At 47.4% G+C, this 17,596-nt stretch overlaps 1 protein-coding gene and 1 long non-coding RNA gene across 2 annotated transcripts; one reads left to right on the top strand and one right to left on the bottom strand.

Annotated features, from left to right (window-relative positions):
- Nucleotides 1–10,804: 10,804 nt before the first annotated feature.
- LOC127292350 (uncharacterized) lies at nucleotides 10,805–12,152 on the bottom strand. Its single transcript, XR_007845103.1, has 2 exons — nucleotides 11,428–12,152; nucleotides 10,805–11,320 (listed from the first exon to the last, which is right to left on the bottom strand). It is a non-coding gene; the product is annotated as an uncharacterized lncRNA (long non-coding RNA).
- A 1,153-nt stretch (nucleotides 12,153–13,305) lies between these two features.
- LOC127348344 (uncharacterized) lies at nucleotides 13,306–15,041 on the top strand. The gene has a single exon (XM_051374399.2). The coding sequence runs from the start codon at nucleotides 13,345–13,347 to the stop codon at nucleotides 14,560–14,562; it is 1,218 nt and encodes a 405-aa protein (XP_051230359.1). The 5' UTR covers nucleotides 13,306–13,344; the 3' UTR covers nucleotides 14,563–15,041.
- The last annotated feature ends 2,555 nt before the right edge of the window (nucleotides 15,042–17,596 follow it).

The following is a 17,596-nucleotide window of genomic DNA, read 5'->3' as shown; positions in this document are numbered from 1 at the left end:
AACAGAACAGTCCGTAAAGACGAATTTTTTAGAGGCACTTAACTTGCTCAGATGGAAAAACTCAAAACTAATGAAAGTTGCGTACATATATGATGTTTGGCTGATTTTTTTTTATTCTTCTACAGAGAGAAAAATGCGAATTCGTGACAGATAGCAAATCTGTTTCTGCGCAGAAATCCAAATCTAGTATCAACCTTCTATTAGAGACTTTACTTGGCACAACAATGCAATAAAATAAAGATAAGGAGAGGTTGCTACAGTAGTAACAACTTCCAAGACACAACAAAACAGTAGCAAAATAAAAACATGGGTTATCTCCCAAGAAGTGCTTTCTTTATAGCCATTAAGATGGGCTCAGTAGTTTTAATGATGCTCTTGCAAGAAATAAGAGTTGAAGCAAAAGAGAGCATCAAGAAGCAAATTCAAAACACATTTAAGCCTAACCCACTTCCTATGAAAAGAATCTTGTAAATAAACAAGTCATGTAAGCATAATGCAACACGCATAGAAAGGCAACACAAGCGCAACTTCAATATTCTCAACATAAAGAGGGGAAACTTAATATTATTAAGATGCATATAACCATGTTTCCCTTTCTCATAATAACTTTCAGCAGCATCATGAACAAACTCAACAATATAACTATCACATGAAACATTCTTATCATGAGCCACATGCATAAAATTATTACTCTCCACATAAGCATAGTCATTACTATTAATTGTAGTGGGAGCAAATTCAATAAAATAGCTATCATTATTCTCATCACCATAATCATCATATATAGGAGGCATATTGTAATCATAATTAATTTTCTCCTCAATAGTAGGTGGACTGAAAATATCATATTCATTATTGTAATCATCATAAATTGGAGGCTTATCATAATCAACATAAACTTTCTCCTCAATACCCGGAGGACTAAAGAGATCATTTTCATCAAAACCGACCTCCCCAAGCTTAAATTCTTCCATAGCATTAGCAATAATAGTGTTCAAAGAGTTCATGCTAATAACATTGCTACAACTATTTTGCAAACAAAGTTCCATGGGTTTTTTAATTCTCCCTTCAAACACATCATGTCCTAATACAAGATAAAGTTCATAAAGATCTCTAATTTTTTTTGTTTTCCATTAAGCCTAACTAGTGAAAATAAAAACAAGAAACAAAAAGATATAATTGCAGAATCTAAAGGAGATACCTTCGAGCACTCACACACCGGCAACAGTGCTAGGAAATAGCTTAGTAGTCGGAGGATGTGAATACCTTTTACCTTACCTCCCCGGCAACGGCGCCAGAAAATAGCTTGATGTCTACGCACGCTTCTATTCCTGTAGACAGTGTTGGGCCTCCAAGAGCAGAGGTTTGTAGAACAGCAGCAAGTTTCCCTTAAGTGAATCACCCAAGGTTTATCGAACTCAGGGAGGTAGAGGTCAAAGATATTCCTCTCAAGCAACCCTGCAATTAAGATACAATAAGTCTCTTGTGTCCCCAACACACCTAATACACTTGTCAGATGTATAGGTGCACTAGTTCGGCGAAGAGATAGTGAAATACAAGTAATATGGATGATTGTAAGTAGTAATTGCAATCTGAAATAAAAATGGCAGCAAGAGAACATGTAGCAGAACTTGTTGGAAACGGTGTTTCAATGCTTAGAAACAAGGCCTAGGGATCATACTTTCACTAGTGGACACTCTCAACAATGATCACATAATAAATAAATAACTTCTCCTCACTTGTGCTACTCTCAAACACTCTCTTGTTGGATAACAAACACCATTCATTGTGTAGGGCTACAAGAGCTCCCTCAAGCCGGAGTAAACAAGCTCCACAACATCCGGAGTTCATATTAAAGTAACCTCTAGAGTGCATAATAGACCGTTGCAATTTAGACCGAGTACTAACATAGCATACACACTGTCACCAATAGCTATGAAAGGGGGAATAGATCGCATCAATACTATCATAGTAATAGTTAACTTCATAGTCTACAAGAGATTACAATCATAACCTATGCCAAGTACTACATGATGCACAAACTGTCAACTTTACATCATGGAGGAGGAATAGACTACTTTAATAACATCACTAGAGTAGCACATAGATTAATAGTGATACAAAGCTCATGATCACATAAAGATCACACCATGGGAGAGAGAGATGAACCACATAGCTACCGGTAGAGCCCTCAGCCTCGGGGGAGAACTACTCCCTCCTCATCATAGGAGACAGCAGCGGCGATGAAGATGGCGGTGGTGTCGATGGAGATGACTCCGGGGGCAATTCCCCGTCCCGGCGGCGTGCCGGAACAGAGACTTCTGTCCCCCGAAAGTTCGTTTCGCGATGGCGGTGGTGCTCCTGGAGTCTTTCTGGAATATGGTCGATTGATGTAGGGTTTTCCATCGCGAGGGAATTTATAGGCGAAAGGGCGATGTCGGTGGAGTCCCGAGGGGCCCACACCATAGGGTGGGGCGGCCCCCCTCCTGGTCGTGCCGGCTGATGGGGAGGAGGCCCTGGACCTCCTCTGGCCTGGCCCTTCTGCCTCCGTGAGTCTTCTGGCGGAATAGAATTTATGTGATTTTTCTGGATTTTTCCGAGCACTTTGGTTTTTGGGCCTTTTCTGCAATAAACAGACATAATAAACAGAAACTGGCACTGTGGCATCTTGTTAATAGGTTAGTCCAATAAATGCCATAATATGATATAAAGTGCATATAAAACATGTAGATATTGTCATAAAACTAGCATGGAACATCAGAAAATAGAGATACGTTGGAGACGTATCATTGAGCTGTGCGTTCACTCAAAGCATTTTCAGCATCATGGAGCCTCTTTCGAAGACTCTCAACTGAGGCAGATTCAAGCTCCGCTTTTTCTCGAGCTTTTTCGCTCTTAGCCAGCTCGAGAGCAAGATCATCGGCGCGCTTATTGGCTTTGGCGAGAGCCTCTGGTAAACCAAAGCAGCAAAAGTTACAACAAAGTAGCGAGGAAAAAATTATTCGACAAGAAAGAGATAAGAGAAGTACCGTTCAAACTATTCGCATGGTCGCGGTACCCAACAAATTGAGTACCAAGATGAATAAATTGTTGCATCAGAGGCTGAGAAAAACAAAAAAGGGATAAGAAAGCCAGAAGAAGAGAAGATCGACAGTAGTAAAAGTAGGTGGTAAAGACGCTTACATCATCCAGCGCGGAAGTCGACGAACTCCCGGGAAGAAGGTTTGATCCTTCGACAGGTTCAGTCCTTGCTCTCTTTGGCGAAGAGGCACGGGGGCTGTCGGGAGGAGTCAAATCCCCTATATCTCGCCGAGGGGGCGAGGTTTCTTTGGTAGCACGGCGAGTATCGGAAAGCACCAGAGTATGTGACGTGCTCGTGTGAGCAGTTACATTGACAATGGGCTCCTTTTCCTCGTCGCCACTATTGTGTCAAAAGATAGTATGAGAAGACACAGAAAAAGCAATATAGTACAAAATATACAAGGCGAAGTAAAACTTACGAGCTAACAAGAGCGTCCTCGTAGGGGTTGAAAGATTTCTTCTCTTTTTCGGGAGAAGTCTCCTGGATAGGAGATTCCCCTGCTTTGGAGGTACCGGAATCTTCGAGCTCATCCCTCTTCCTCTTATTCTTCGGGGAAGCAGCTGAAGGGAGTTAACGTGAAGACTCGGAGGCCTCGGTTTCAATTCTTTTTCAGAGGAAGCCGCGGATTTGTGGGAACCCGCAACTTCACTCTCAGGGCGAGAAGTACCCTGATTGTCGTCAGTGACGACGGTCCGTTCTTCAACTTCCCCGCCTTCAGGTAGCGAAGGAAGAGAAGATAGGAATTGGTGTTTCTGCAAGACAAAAGGGGATATATCGACAATAAGGAATTCAGCACAAAATAGTAATCGACAAATGATGAACTTCGAAAGGACAAAAATAGTTCACCTTGGGGAGAGCGTTGGGGTTGCTATACGGTTTCACGCGACAGGAGGATGGAATGGTGTCCTTTTTGCTCAGAGAAGAAATTTTGCGGACAAGTTTTTCCAGGTCCTTCACGGAGAGATCCTTCGACAGGCGATTCCCGTCCTCATCGCCAGCATACATCCAGAGGGGATTCTTGCAGGCTTGCAGAGGTTGCACCCTGATCCTAAGGAAGTATGTTGTAATTTGGATACCCGACAGTTCTTTACCGCGGGTATTTTGGAGCTCATGGATACGGGACATCAATGCTTCTGTCGCCGTTTTTTCTCCTTCGGTAGCTTCTGCGTCCCAGGATCGGCGGCGAAGAATAGCTGTGCTACCGTCAAAAGGAAGGATGTTGTATTCTAGCGAGTCGGTGCATTCTTCGCGGACATACAACCATTTTTTGCGCCACCCTTGAACTGAGTCAGGGAATTTGACGTCAAAGTACTCGACATCAGGGCGGACGTAGATAACAACACCACCAATATTATAGGCAATGTTGTGGGAGCCATTACGGCGGACAAGGAAGATACGCGTCCATAGAGCCCAGTTAGGATGGACTCCAAGGAAGGATTCGCAAAGAGTGATGAAAATAGAGATGTGGAGGATGGAGTTGGGAGTAAGATGGTGAAGCTGCAGCCCATACACAAAAAGCAATCCACGCAGAAAATCGTGGATAGGTGCAGACAGGCCACGGATAAGATGGTCAACAAAACTAACCCGATAACCAATGGGAGGCGTCGGGTAGTTTTCCTCGCTGGGGAAGCGCAGCATGTCCTTCTAGCTGAGGCCGAGTTTCTTCAGCAGGTTGATGTCTTGAGTGGAGATCTTGGATCTTTCCCATTCAGATGCTCCCAGATCTTGCGCCGCCATCTTTGCTTCGGGGGTGCTGTGCCTTGAAAGTCTTGGCCGCGGCGGCATCAACAACGGTGTCGAGGAAGTGGAGCAGTACGCGAGCGCTAGAGCTCTGTTGGTTGCAATGGGGATCGGAGCAGAAGAGATATGAGAAATGGTACGGCGAAGGGGATTAAATGAGGAAGAAGACGAGTATTTATAGCGGGTTCAGTCAAAACGTCGCACCGTTGGATGCTCTACGAATGGACTTGATGCTTCACACGTGGATCAAGGGGTAAAACGGTATTTTTACCATGATGGAACTGGACAGGCGCTACAGCGCGCGTGCCAGGAAAAGCGGAGGGCGTGTGTCCCCCACTTGCGTAACGTGTCAACAGGTTGCAGATTTTGGGCCCACAGGTCAGTGAAGGGACAACTCTCGCGTCTTTCCAATACAGTGATTGTGGCTATCGTCAGCACTGATGTCACTTTACCAATGAAAATTTCGGCTGGGATTTTATGAAAAGTGGCGACAGCAAAAGAAGACGGTACTCTCGAGAGCCTTTGACCAAATACAAGTTTTTATTCAAATGCTCGGGGGGCTACTTTATAAAAAGGTTTCGAGAAGTTTGATGGAGATGGTTCGGAAGGAGACATTTCAAAATATAGCGACAGAGAAAAATTGGAGCCTACAGCCAAGAATAAATCCTCGACTGTAGCCTTGGGGGCTACTCCCATCGGGAGCGCTGTTCGCGCACCCGATAAATATGAACAGAAGCATGAAACATGACAATATAGTGGCAAAGATGCTAAAAAGGTGAGCCTACAACCAAGTACAAGCACTTGGTTGTAGCCTCGGGGGCTACTCCCATCGGGAACGCTGTTCGCGTGCCCGATGAAATTTGAATAAGTCCTGGTGAGCATATTCTGAGTTATCAAAATAACTCTTCATATACTCCCATCGGGAAGTTATGTTAAAAACAATATAAGTCATCCGTTGACTCGAACAAATGTGCTACTCCAGCAGCCGGAAAAAGCACCCGACAATATATTCTCAGAACGCCTCAGTCGCGAAATAATCTCTGAATGCCGCAAAACTCTGCGAAGGTAAATCCCCGGGATCCATCCTCTGCGGCGTGGCACCGCCTCTGACGGCGCTTTGCTACTTTTCCCGTATCAACAGATACGAAGAAAAATCCTAACGGACGCGTTAGGTACCCGATAAAACATGACTGGAATTCGGCATCTGGTAAGACCTTAAGCGGACATGTCGAATTACGCCAGTATCCCGAGATCATGTCCAGGGACGTGATCTTGAAGTAGGTGTTGGTTGATTGCTACGAGAGCAGTTAACTGGTACCTGATCCGTCAGATGAACCAGCCCCAATTACCGTTATCCCTGTGCAATATACAATTCCTTTATAAAAATTTGTCGACTTGAAGAAATCATATGCAGATTGTAAAGATGGAGATTTTCCCTGATTCTGCGATTCAAGCAAAATCTCGGGGGCTACTGACATAGGCATCCCCGATGGGCCTGCCGAAGAAGGTACCCGGGGTTTACTGGAGGCCCACGACCCGAAGTTTTACATAGTTTAGAAAGATAAAATTGTATTAGGAATATCAACTTGTAAATATCGCGGAACGGTTCAGAAACCCTCCCGGACTCTGTAATTTGTACATCATGAAACCCTCGGCTCCGCCTCCTATATAAGGGGGAGTCGAGGGACAAAGAGAGGATCGATTCATTGTTTTACGCAACCCTAATTTCATAGCAGTCGAGTACTTTTCCGGCTGAAACCTTCGAGATCTACTTGCCCTCTACTTCCAACTAAACCCTAGTCTACAACCCGTAGGTACTTATAAGTTAATACCTTATCACCGTTGTCGTGGCTTACCTCCAGAAGCAACCGTTACAGTCCATCCAAATGACTGATCCGCTTGCAATTGCCAGAAAAAGCAAACAGCCAAACCAAACGTCTAGCCAAGTAGCCAAGGCAAACCAAAATATGGCTCATCTAAGCAGTGGAACCAAACGCTCCCTACCTCCCGATATCCCTCTTTGAGTCGCGTGCGTCACATGGAAAATCAGCTTTGGCTCATAGGTGTAGACGTATCCGTTGTTAAAAAAGTATATTTGAAAATGTCTAAAAATTTCAAAAAGAAACTCAGATGTACATTTTGACATTCTATGTTCACACACTATGTTTCGCAAAGAAATGACAATTTTAATGCCTGTTAAAAAAGACAATGTTCGGTCATTCAAAATAGCCCTTTACGTGTCATGTTTTTATCTTTTTTTAGTAGGCCACACAAAATGTTTTGTTTCCACAAAATTTTATGAATGAACATAGAATGTCCAAATGTACATCCAGGATTTTTCTTCATAATTTTTCAATATTTTAGACTAAACTTAAAATTCATTTTTCTTAATAGGTGCATTTAAACCTATGAGCCAAAGCACCATGTCCACGTCACATATGCTTCTTAGTTTCTAAGCTTTTTTATGTGCCACACATGTTTTCGATTAGCTAATTCTACTTGTGAATTTCAAACAATGTAAGAATTTTGTAATTGTATCATTGTATGCATCCCCGGTGCAGAGTCCGGGGCCAAGAAAATCTTTCATTTTCCAAATAAAACTCAGACGGAAGAGGATGCGTAATCACAAGAGAGGCTGGAAGTGCACAGTTTACACATTTTCCATCAATGCTTCAATAAACTTACTAGTATAACTTTATTATAAATTTGGCTGCGTTAGAGCATCTCTACCGGCGCTTCCAATATCGCTCTCAATAGCTCTATTGTGATCCTAGTGAGAGAAAACGCTCACACCGAAGCTCCCCAAAAAGCGCCGGCATGTTCTAGAGCCCCATAAAAGCGCTAGCGCGCTCGAAAGAATCCCTATGCGAAAGGCTTCGATCGGGGTCACCGGCGCCTCTTCAAAAACAACTCCACGCCGAATTCCTGGAGTTTGGGGCTTTTTATGCGGCTCGGTGGGGTACCGGTGTGGGAACAGCATCCCCAAATAGAGTATGTTGTGGCGGCGCACCCATATGGCAGTGCCGACGCCTCTACCAGCATCTATTTAGGGACCCCGGTGGAGATACTCTTAATTCTAGTAGGATATAATCGGCAATGACACATAGTGAGACCATCGAAGCCTCCTACCGCTGCGAAAAAAGCAAAACCTGGCACTAAAACTGGAGTACTCGTTTTTCACCTAAGTAGTATGCGGTCATGTCCTCTAAGGTCATCCTCTCAAGCTCAACCATGAAAACCCCACCTTCTTTCCTTCGCTCGCTCGCCTCCAGCAGCGACGGGCGAACCCTAACTCCCTTCCCTCCCTCGAGCCTCCCTCCCTTTCTCTCCCCTGCCGCCGCCTTCGCCTCGCGCCGCCGGGTGTTGCCCGTGCGGTGCCGGCGGTGGCGGGGATGCTTCTACCCGTGGCGCGGAGGGGGTGCATGGGCATTCGTGATGGCAGCGGTGGACCTTGGCGGGCGGCGGTTAGGCGTGGCGGAGTGAGACCCGCACGTCGGGTGGGAGGAGGTGTGGCAGCACCGTTGTTGGTGGCGGAGCGGCGCAGGCGGAGGTGCTAGGGCAGAGCTCGTCCGATCTCTCAAGCTCATCCTTGAAAACCCCACTTTCTTTCCTTCGCTCGCTCGCCTCCCGCGGCGATGGGCGAACCCTACCTCCCTCCCCTCCCTCGAGCCTCCCTCCCTTTCTCTCCCCTACCACCGATGTCGCCTCGCGTTGCTGGGCGTTGCCCGTGCGGTGCCGGCGGTGGCGGGGCTGCTTCTACCCGTGGCTCGGAGGGGGTGCAGGGGACTCGTGATGGCAGCGGTGGACCTCGGTCGCCAGCGGTTCAACGTGGCAGAGTGAGACCCGCACGTCGGGTGGGAGAGGTGTGGCGGCGCCATCGTTGGCGACGGAGCGGCGCAAGCGGAGGTGCTAGGGCAGAGCTCGTCCGGTCCAGATATGGGCCCAGATTGGGGCCCATCTGGGTGGGGTAGGCCGTCTGCCTCTAGGGCGCCGGCGATGCTCCCTGGAGGTGGAGAAGGCGCGGCGGTGGATGGGTAGCGGCGGTGCCCCAGCCGGCCTGCTTCAGTGTGGCGGTGGGGACTTTTGCGGGCCTGTGAGGGCCCAGCCGGGCCAGTGTGGACCTGGTTTGTCCTCTGCCATGTCCGGTCGACTACCGCGAAGGCGGCGGAGGTAGTTCTCTCCTTCGCGGCTGAGGTGCTGCTACCCTTGGCTCTGCTGCCTTTCTTCTCTCCTTCCAAACCCCTCTCTGGTGACCACAACGAGATGTCGAGGATGGCTTCAAGACCACGGTGGCGTGTGCTGGTTGGTGGCAAGTTAGGTGGAGCACGTCGAATCGTCCAGGATTGTGGGTTTGGGGGGGGTGGGAGAAATCCTTGTCGGCATGCCCGACACCGACGCGGTGACGCCTGCGGGTGTCACCCTGCCTTCCTGAAGGGCGTCGGGTGTACCTCCTCCCCAATCCCTTTTGTGTATCGGGGTAAACCCTAGGATTAGTCTGGGCATCAGTGGCGTCGTCATTGCTTTTCTTGTTGAAGGTGTTGCTTGATATGTGGGGCTTTGGCGTGCCAGGAGTGTGGTGGGATTCCCCGGAGGGCGCAACAGTTACAAGTTGTTTTTGTTCTTATCGAGCTGCCGGTGTCAACATTTATTTTCTCTTTTCTTTCTCTTTGGTTTCCTTTAGCTTGGTTGTATTGCGGTTCCAAATGCCTATTTCGAGGGGCTCAAGCTATCTTTCTTCGTCCCAAGCAGGCGCCTTTGGCTAGCAGGAATGTGGGCATCACCTCTATGCGAAATGTCTTTGCAACCTGCCATCACAGACACGTAAAAAACACTTCCCCACGAAAGATAATACTAATTAACAAGCACCACAGAGGATTGTATCTGAAGTTTTTTTTCCATTTGGTGATAGGACCTACATTTACGAAAAAAATATTTTGATGCAGAAATCGCTACTAGAAAAAGGCCTATAGCTGTAAGTGGTACCGCCGGCGCACCAAATAAGTGGCACGCCGGTGGTATTTATCGCTGGCGCACCAAATATGTGTTGCGCCGGTGATACCAAGATATCGCCGGCGTACCTGAAATTTAAGGCGCCGGGGATAATTTTTTGTTAGGCACATAGCAATGCCCTACAATACAGCCGGCGCACCATACTTTGGTTCGACATTAATAAACTAGCACCGTTGGCGCTCTAAGGGCATGTACAATGGTGCTGACTAAGCTGTCTGTAAGTGGTGGTTATATGTGATTTTGATGATGTGGAGGAAAGAAAATGAGGAGAGAGAGTGATGCTGTCTACAGACAGCTTACAGACTGCGATTTTGGTATTGTATGGAGGGTGTCTGTAGCTTATACTCACATATGGTTATGGCTAAAAATAGGCAACTAGACTGTTGTACACATTGTCTATAGTATCGTCTATATATGATATGTATTAGTACTACAGACACCATTTGTCTAAACCAATGTACATGCCCTAACAGAGAGGTGCGCCGGCAGCAGTTGGTGCTCTTTTTTTAGGAAACTGCTGGGCGTCCCCCGGGGGATCTGATTCCCCAGCCCCCGGGTCCCCAGCCGTCGGATCAACCATTTTGACGGTTAGATTTGCATGTAGCAAAAAAACATCTCCGGCAGCAAAAAATCACCCCCGGCAGCAAATGACTGAAGCAAAAACGGTTCGTTTACAAAAGAAAATATAAACGCAAGGCTCGTCGGAGACCTCGTCGGAGACCACGTAGCAAAAATATTACGCAGATGTAGCAAAACCGCAAATAAATTGTAGCAAACTTTTTTATTCATATGTTGCAAATTCTCTAAAACATCAACGGAGACATCGCCTGCAGCCGGCAGCAACGCCGTCCTAGGTTGTAGCAACTCCGTCCGTCAAGTACAGCAACGCCACAAGCTGCTAGGAGCAACGCCCTATGCCTATGGTAGCAAAAATCCACCCTCCGCCGGAAAATCGTAGCAAACCCAACCTCGTCGGAAAATCGTAGCTTAATTTTGTACCAAAAGTAGCAAAACAGTTTTAATAATTGTAGCAAAGAAATATACTATTGTAGCATCGTGGCTTCGTAGCACTTTGAGGTAGCAAAAATAGCAAAATTATATATCTATGTAGCTGGCGGAGCAAAGTCCCAAATCAGGACACCATACAGTAGCAACTCGGAATACCATGTGTAGCTTCCCCGTCCAGCGTTGGTAGCACCCTTGTTGGCCAATGGTAGCACTATGGTTGGGACATCCAGGAAAGCCAGACTCACCCCGCGACAGTGCAAAAGGCAGTCATCCAGAAATCATAGCAGGAGGCGCAGAGAGCTCGGCTGGACGGCGCAGCTGTCACCACTGAGGAGCTCTACCGCGTCGTGAGCCCGACCGGCGGCGGCGAGCTAGGCGGGCGACGCTGTCGCGGCGCGCAGTGGCGGCCGGCCCAAACGTCGGTGGCGCCCGCAGCAGCGTTGTCGTGAGCCGTCCTCTCCTCGCAGCACATCCGCACACCTACGACAACACAATCGCACACCGACAGTAGCACCGATGCCCAGCCATGGAAGCACAGCTGCGAAACGAGGTAGCGCGGGCACCAACCCACGAGCAGTGTCGCCTACCTCGCAGCAAGAGAAGGCCACGCGACTTTCGCTGCCGCCCCTCACGCCGCTCACTGCCTCCATAGACACCTGCCGCCGCGGAAAAAGCAGATGCACCCACCTCCTCTAGCTGCTTCGGTCAGCTCAAGGACGAAGGTGCGGAGGCCAGGGAACAGCGCCGACCGGGGAGGTTGATGAGAGGGAGGTCGGCGACGGCGAGAGGAAGAAACGGCGGCACAACAGATGGAGCTTCATCGACGACCAGCCATGGGCCGCTGCGCCACCACCGTGGGGGACGGCAGGCGGATCTCCTTGGGGGACGGCCGACGATGACGAGGGCGCGGCGGCTCCAGCGGGTCGATGTGGCCCGGAGGCGTTTGCGGACGGGAACCGGCGAGAGGGCCCTACTCTCTCCGGCGATGACTCGTCGACGATGTTCCTTGCGAGCGAAGAGGCGGCCGTATGGGGCAGTTGGATTGGGGATCGGGATTGTGCGCCACGAGCAGGTGCCAGAGGAATTCCTGTGCGAGAACGAAAAGAAGAGAAGATGGAGACGATAAGGTCGTGGTGGCCCCCACCCATGACCTGTCTCGCGGGTCGGACGCTAGCACGTCCACGCGATGGAGCTGATCCAACGGCCACGCACCCGGAGGATGCGCGGAGCGTGATCCCCCGGGGGAATACAATCGTTTTCCCTTTTTTTATCGATGATCTCTCTCCACTTCGTTTCCTTTTTTCCTTTTGTCGTTTCCTTCTCTTTGCTTATCCTCTGAACCAGCACACGTACCAGACACGCAACCTCCCCCAAATCAAGCATATCTTCTCTCCCGTCCTCTCAACCCCAAACCAAGGCACGCGCGCGGACGGTCGCGGAGGCGTTAGTGAAAATTGGTGCGCCAGCAATAGCTTTTTTTGTTTTTCCTAGTAGTGAATAGAACCAGGTTTTGTATTTTACATCAATATCCACACAATGACCCACAATGACATGGCCTTCGTATCTTTAATTCCAACCAGTTGTTTATCTCTCTTGCTCCTTCATCTCAGTGGATGTGAGGGAAAGTTTTAATTGAACCCCATGCTACATCCTAATATTTTTCCCAGTTTTTATTTGCGTACAATAAAATTCTAATTTTTTTAAAGTATTATAATACCTTAAGATATATATAGTATTTATATTTAATGGTGGAAAAATACTGATATATTTTCATGCATTCAATCTCAATTTCTTCGGTGGAATATGGCGTGATAGATAAAAAAAAAAAATAGAAGTGTCCGAGAGGAAAAATAATGTAGCTCGGATCTTCGTGCACGTATGAAGCTCAAATAGAAGAATGTAGGCATGTAAACGGGTTGGATCTGATAATTTTCTATTTATGTCTTTTAATATATTATTTTGGCCGAGTCGAAGCGGAGCAGATAATGACCGGATGCGGATTACTTCGTACTACGGATTTGGATCGGACATAGAGCGGATTCGAACCAAAACGAACAAAGCGTATCGGATAAATAAGCACAACAACACATATTTTCACCCTTGCAAACAAGATCAAAAACAAATTATCCAAAGTGGCAAATTGTTGAAATTTTCACACCGACGATTGCGGGAGGAAAACATCGATATCCCCGTGGACTTGTCCGTAATTTTCTTTCTATTGAAGCTGGGGTTGTGTGTAAGGGTTTGTTAACCTTAATATAGATGTATATGCCGGACTTTTTATAATTGATTTTTTAAGCTTCAAATTTTATTTTTATTTTTTATTTTTTAATACCAAAGTATACGTCGGTGACCTTTTCGTGGATATCAAGCCTCATTTTCCCCGAATAAATCAAGTCCGTGAAACGTTACCCGTACATATTCTGTTTGATCCCTCTTTTTTCCCTACCGAGTCGAGCCCTAGCTTGGCGAGTAACGCGGATCGATCGAGCACTGCGCGCGTCATGATGGTCGAAACGCGCAACTGTCGACGGAGGCGCGCATCCTGGGGTGACCTCCCGGAGGACGTGCTCGGCGACGTGCTCGGCCGGCTGCCGTCCTTCGCCGACCGAGCCCGCCTCCGCGCCGTCTGCCGCGCATGGCGCGCGGCCTGGCGACGCCAGCCGCACCCGCCGTTGCCGTGGCTCGTCGTCCCGGGCCACTGCGTCAGCCTCCCCGACGGCGCCATCCACCACGTCGCGCCCCTCCCCGATGACGCCCGCGCCGCGCCCTGCCGCGGTTCGCTTGGCAACTGGCTCGCCTTCGTCCCGCTCGCGTCGTCCGACGACCCCTTCCTGCTGAACCCCTTCTCTGCGGAGAGGGTCCCGCTGCCGCCGTGGCCGGATCAGAAGCACGAGCCGATCCGAAAGATCGTCATGTCGTCCGCCGCCTCGGACTCCTGCGTCGTCGCCGCCATGGTCGACTGCGGCGAGAACCGCAGGAGGATCGCCGTGTGCCGGCCGGGAGATGGACACGATCAGGGCGCCTGGTGGCCGGTGTCCCTGCCGTTCGACCTGCAGGACATAGCGTTCTACAAGGGGAGGCTCCACGCTCTCCCGTCGTGCCACGGGCTGCTGGTGTTCGACGACGGCGAGCTGGACCTCCTCCGCCGCGAGCCGTGGAGGCTGCACGAGAAGCAGCTCCCGCCGCCGCCCGCCGCCAACATTGATTACGATGATGACGAGGATATCACGTCGAGGCAGTACCTGCTAGAGTGCAACGGGCGCCTCCACACCGTCACCAGGTCCGTCCGGCGAGAGATCCACCGAACCGTCAGGATCAAGGTCCACGCGCTGGAGCCGGATGGCAGCTGGGTGCGGGTTGAGTTCATCGGCGGGCACGCACTTTTCGTCGGCGACGCCTGCTCCGGAGCCTACCCTGCCGCCGCCGGCGCCGCTGTGTCGACCTCGGACGACCTGATCAGAGAGAACCAGGTCTGCTACGTCGACGACGAGATGGCGATCAGCGCCGAGCTTGACAAGCGCAGCCGATCCGCGCTCACCCGCACCACCGTCGAAGTCTCCAGCCGGCGCTGCGACCTCTACGGGTCCGTGCTCCGCCGCCTCCGCACCGTCGAGGCCTACATCACGAGCGGCAAGCAGTGCAGGAACGACTACAGAGCCGGACATTTGTCGGCGCGAACGGGACGGTGGCATCCGACGAGGCTGCGTTCCTTTTGGTGATAGAGCCCGTGGAGGGAAGGACCATGACAACTCTGTCTGTGGTGATCTAAAATCCAATCGTGCGCACGTTCATCCACGTACACCTGAGCTCCTGACCCGGCATGATAATCTGCGGCACACTCTTGGCCAAGCTGTTTTTTTTTTTTAGATCAACTGGCCAAGCTGTCTTTAGATGAAGAAGCATTGTTCCTGTCTATTTTCTTCCACTACTGTTGTTTCTGCAGAAGTGAAATTGGGTGAATTTTCGAAGTGGACGGACCAGAAGTTAAGTTGGGAACAGATGATTCTCGGAAGAGAAAAGTCTGCAACAGAACACAGTCAGCTCACTGCTGCACCTATGGCTTCTACTGAGGATTCCATGGATCAATGCAGGGAACTAATATGTAGTATATTCGAAATCAGGCGCCTTATACTTAATAAATTTAAGTCGAGCGTCTTGAACATTCGTATTTTGTGCTTGTAGATTCGTGCTCTGACTTTTGTGTTGTTTGTGTGTGTTTGTGTTGTTATTGACCCGACACGTAAGCGGGCTGACTTGTTTTTTGCGGGCTTTGTGAAGTGGGCTCGTGGTGACGGTTCCTATCTACAAGGCGTATTTCTCTCTCCCATGGAACAGCTTACCGCACATTCCACTTGCGTGTGTGTTGTAAAGGACATATTTCCAGTTGCATGTGGGTTGCAACTGAGGTTTTTTCGGTTACACGTGAGTTGTAACTGATTTTGTTTTTCCAATTGCATGAGCATTGCAACTAAGATTTTTCTACTTGCGCTATATGTTGCAACTAAGAATTTCCACATACATGTGGGTTGCAAGTTTTTCCAGTTACGCCCGTGTCGTAACTAAGAATTTTCACTTACATGTGGGTTGCAACTGATATTTTTTTCCAGTTGCATGAGTGTTGCAACTGAGATTTTTTTAGTTGCGCATATGTTGCAACTAAGAATTTCCACGTACATGTGGGTTGCAATTGAGATTTTTCCAGTTATACATGCGCCGCAACTAAAAATTTCCACTTACATGTGGATTACCAGTTACACGTAAATTGCTACTAAATTTTTTCTTATGTTTTAAATAGTTGCACAGATTATTTTTTCTAGTGAAAAAATAGAACGCACAAAACTGGACACCAAAATTAAAGTAGTACACCACTTAATAAGCTACTGTTGTCAACGATTTAGACTTATTAAGTCTCAGGCGGGCGATTTGATTTCTAGACGCTCCCAATATTCTAACAGTAGCCGGATAACAGCAGCTGCGCGCATCATCCAAATAGAATCAACAGTAATGTCGGCCGGTCACTTGGTATATAGCAAGGACAAACTGATTCATTTTCAGTAACAAAACTACAATACGAAGATAAATAATACAGTATGATAGTACGGCCAGAGTTACGCATTTCTAATCCAATTTTCAAAAGCTTTATCACCACATCACTTTCATATCTTTGCCAAAATTTAGGAAGATTCGCACTACAACAAGGGGACACTGACACTAACCCTAAACCACACAGGTATTGAGCTAGGATTACCATGATGAGATGAACTTCTTGACTTTCTTGTCAAGCTCATCTTTCTTAGATCCAACCGCGGGACCCACTTCATGCTCGCCCTTAAATTATGCACTTCGGTTTCAAAAGGATTGCCGTGACGCAATAACTGCCATGAGAGGGTTGACCGAAATTGAGGCTTTCCTAATTTGAGGGTTAACTTAAGAATGCTGGTTTTAAGAACGAGTGATTGCCCTTCTCCGACCCTTACCGCTCAATCAGAGAGCGGATGGCTAATGTGTTCCACTTATTGAACAGGGTCTATGATCGGTCTGTGACCCCTGGACGCCGAAGGCGTCTTTGGGGTGATCTCGTAGTTCCTACGGGATGGAGACAATGGGATCGATCCATGGATTTTCCTTCCTTTTGCTACATTTCGCTCAAAGGGCTGAAGGGCTACTGTTAGAATATTGGGAGCGTCTAGAAATCCTTTCCATCCATGTTGTCTGAAGCTTTTGGTTAACTTCCTCCCTCCATTCACAATTAATGTGCGTTCTAGATTTAGTCAAAGTTAAACTTCGTATGGTTTGACTAAGCATGCAGGAAAAGATATCAACATCCATAGTGTAAGGGTGTGACTATTTCTCAATCGACTGAGAACTAACGTCGTTCTCAGTCAGATGATGTCATCAAATTCAGTTGCAACTCATGTTGCAATTAATGAATAGCACAAATCACGATGCAAATCGATTGGTGTAAGACTTGACTGAGCACGAAATCCGTTCTTAGCTAGCTGAGAACTAGAAAATAACTAAAAGTTATAGTATTAGAATCGACATCAGCTTTATTTTCATACTATATGCATTGGGTAGTATGGTTGTTGATATTTGTTCCTATGTTTCTGGTCAAGCCTTATAATGTTTGACTTAAAAAAAACAGAATGCAAATTAATTGAAAATTAAATGAAAACGTAGGTATCAAAACAAAAACATATATACGTTAGTCCATCCAACTATCCAAGTGGTGCCTCAAGCACAATTTTCATTGATGTAAATAAATATATAATAAAAATATATTCGATGATGTATCTATTGATACTGATTTGGTATGGTAAGTGTTAGTACTGCTGTCTATAACATTAATCAAACTTTGATGAGTTGTATTTGAGCTAAGTGTACACGTACTCTATATTAATGCGGAAGGAGTATTATTTTTCTTGAACGCAAGAATAGGGTGAATTGTGCACGTGCAAAACCGAGCGACGGTCGTTCTCATACATGGCTTTGAGCAAACAAAGACTAACTGCAATGCAATATACAGTACATAGATACAAAACTGAGCAGAAAAAACAAATGATCCCTAGTCTAATATAGCCCCTTTTTAAATCAAAAAACACACCTTAGGTTTTTCATAAAATAAAACTCCGAGACATGTCCATATAGATGATTAATAAGAGACTGTGAAATATTTCATGAAGAAATATGTTAATTGACAGCTACACAGAAAAAGGAAAATATGAAATCTCTAACCAATTTATTATCTTTATT

Source organism: Lolium perenne, chromosome 4, assembly GCF_019359855.2.
Source record: "Lolium perenne isolate Kyuss_39 chromosome 4, Kyuss_2.0, whole genome shotgun sequence".
Classification (NCBI taxonomy): Eukaryota; Viridiplantae; Streptophyta; class Magnoliopsida; order Poales; family Poaceae; genus Lolium; species Lolium perenne.
The sequence above is the reverse complement of the archived record's forward strand: the minus strand, read 5'-3'. Positions and strand labels throughout refer to the sequence as shown.

Excerpts from the sequence above, each read along its gene's own strand:
- LOC127348344 (XM_051374399.2), top strand. The coding sequence starts at position 13,345 with ATGATGGTCGAAACGCGCAACTGTCGACGGAGGCGCGCATCCTGGGGT.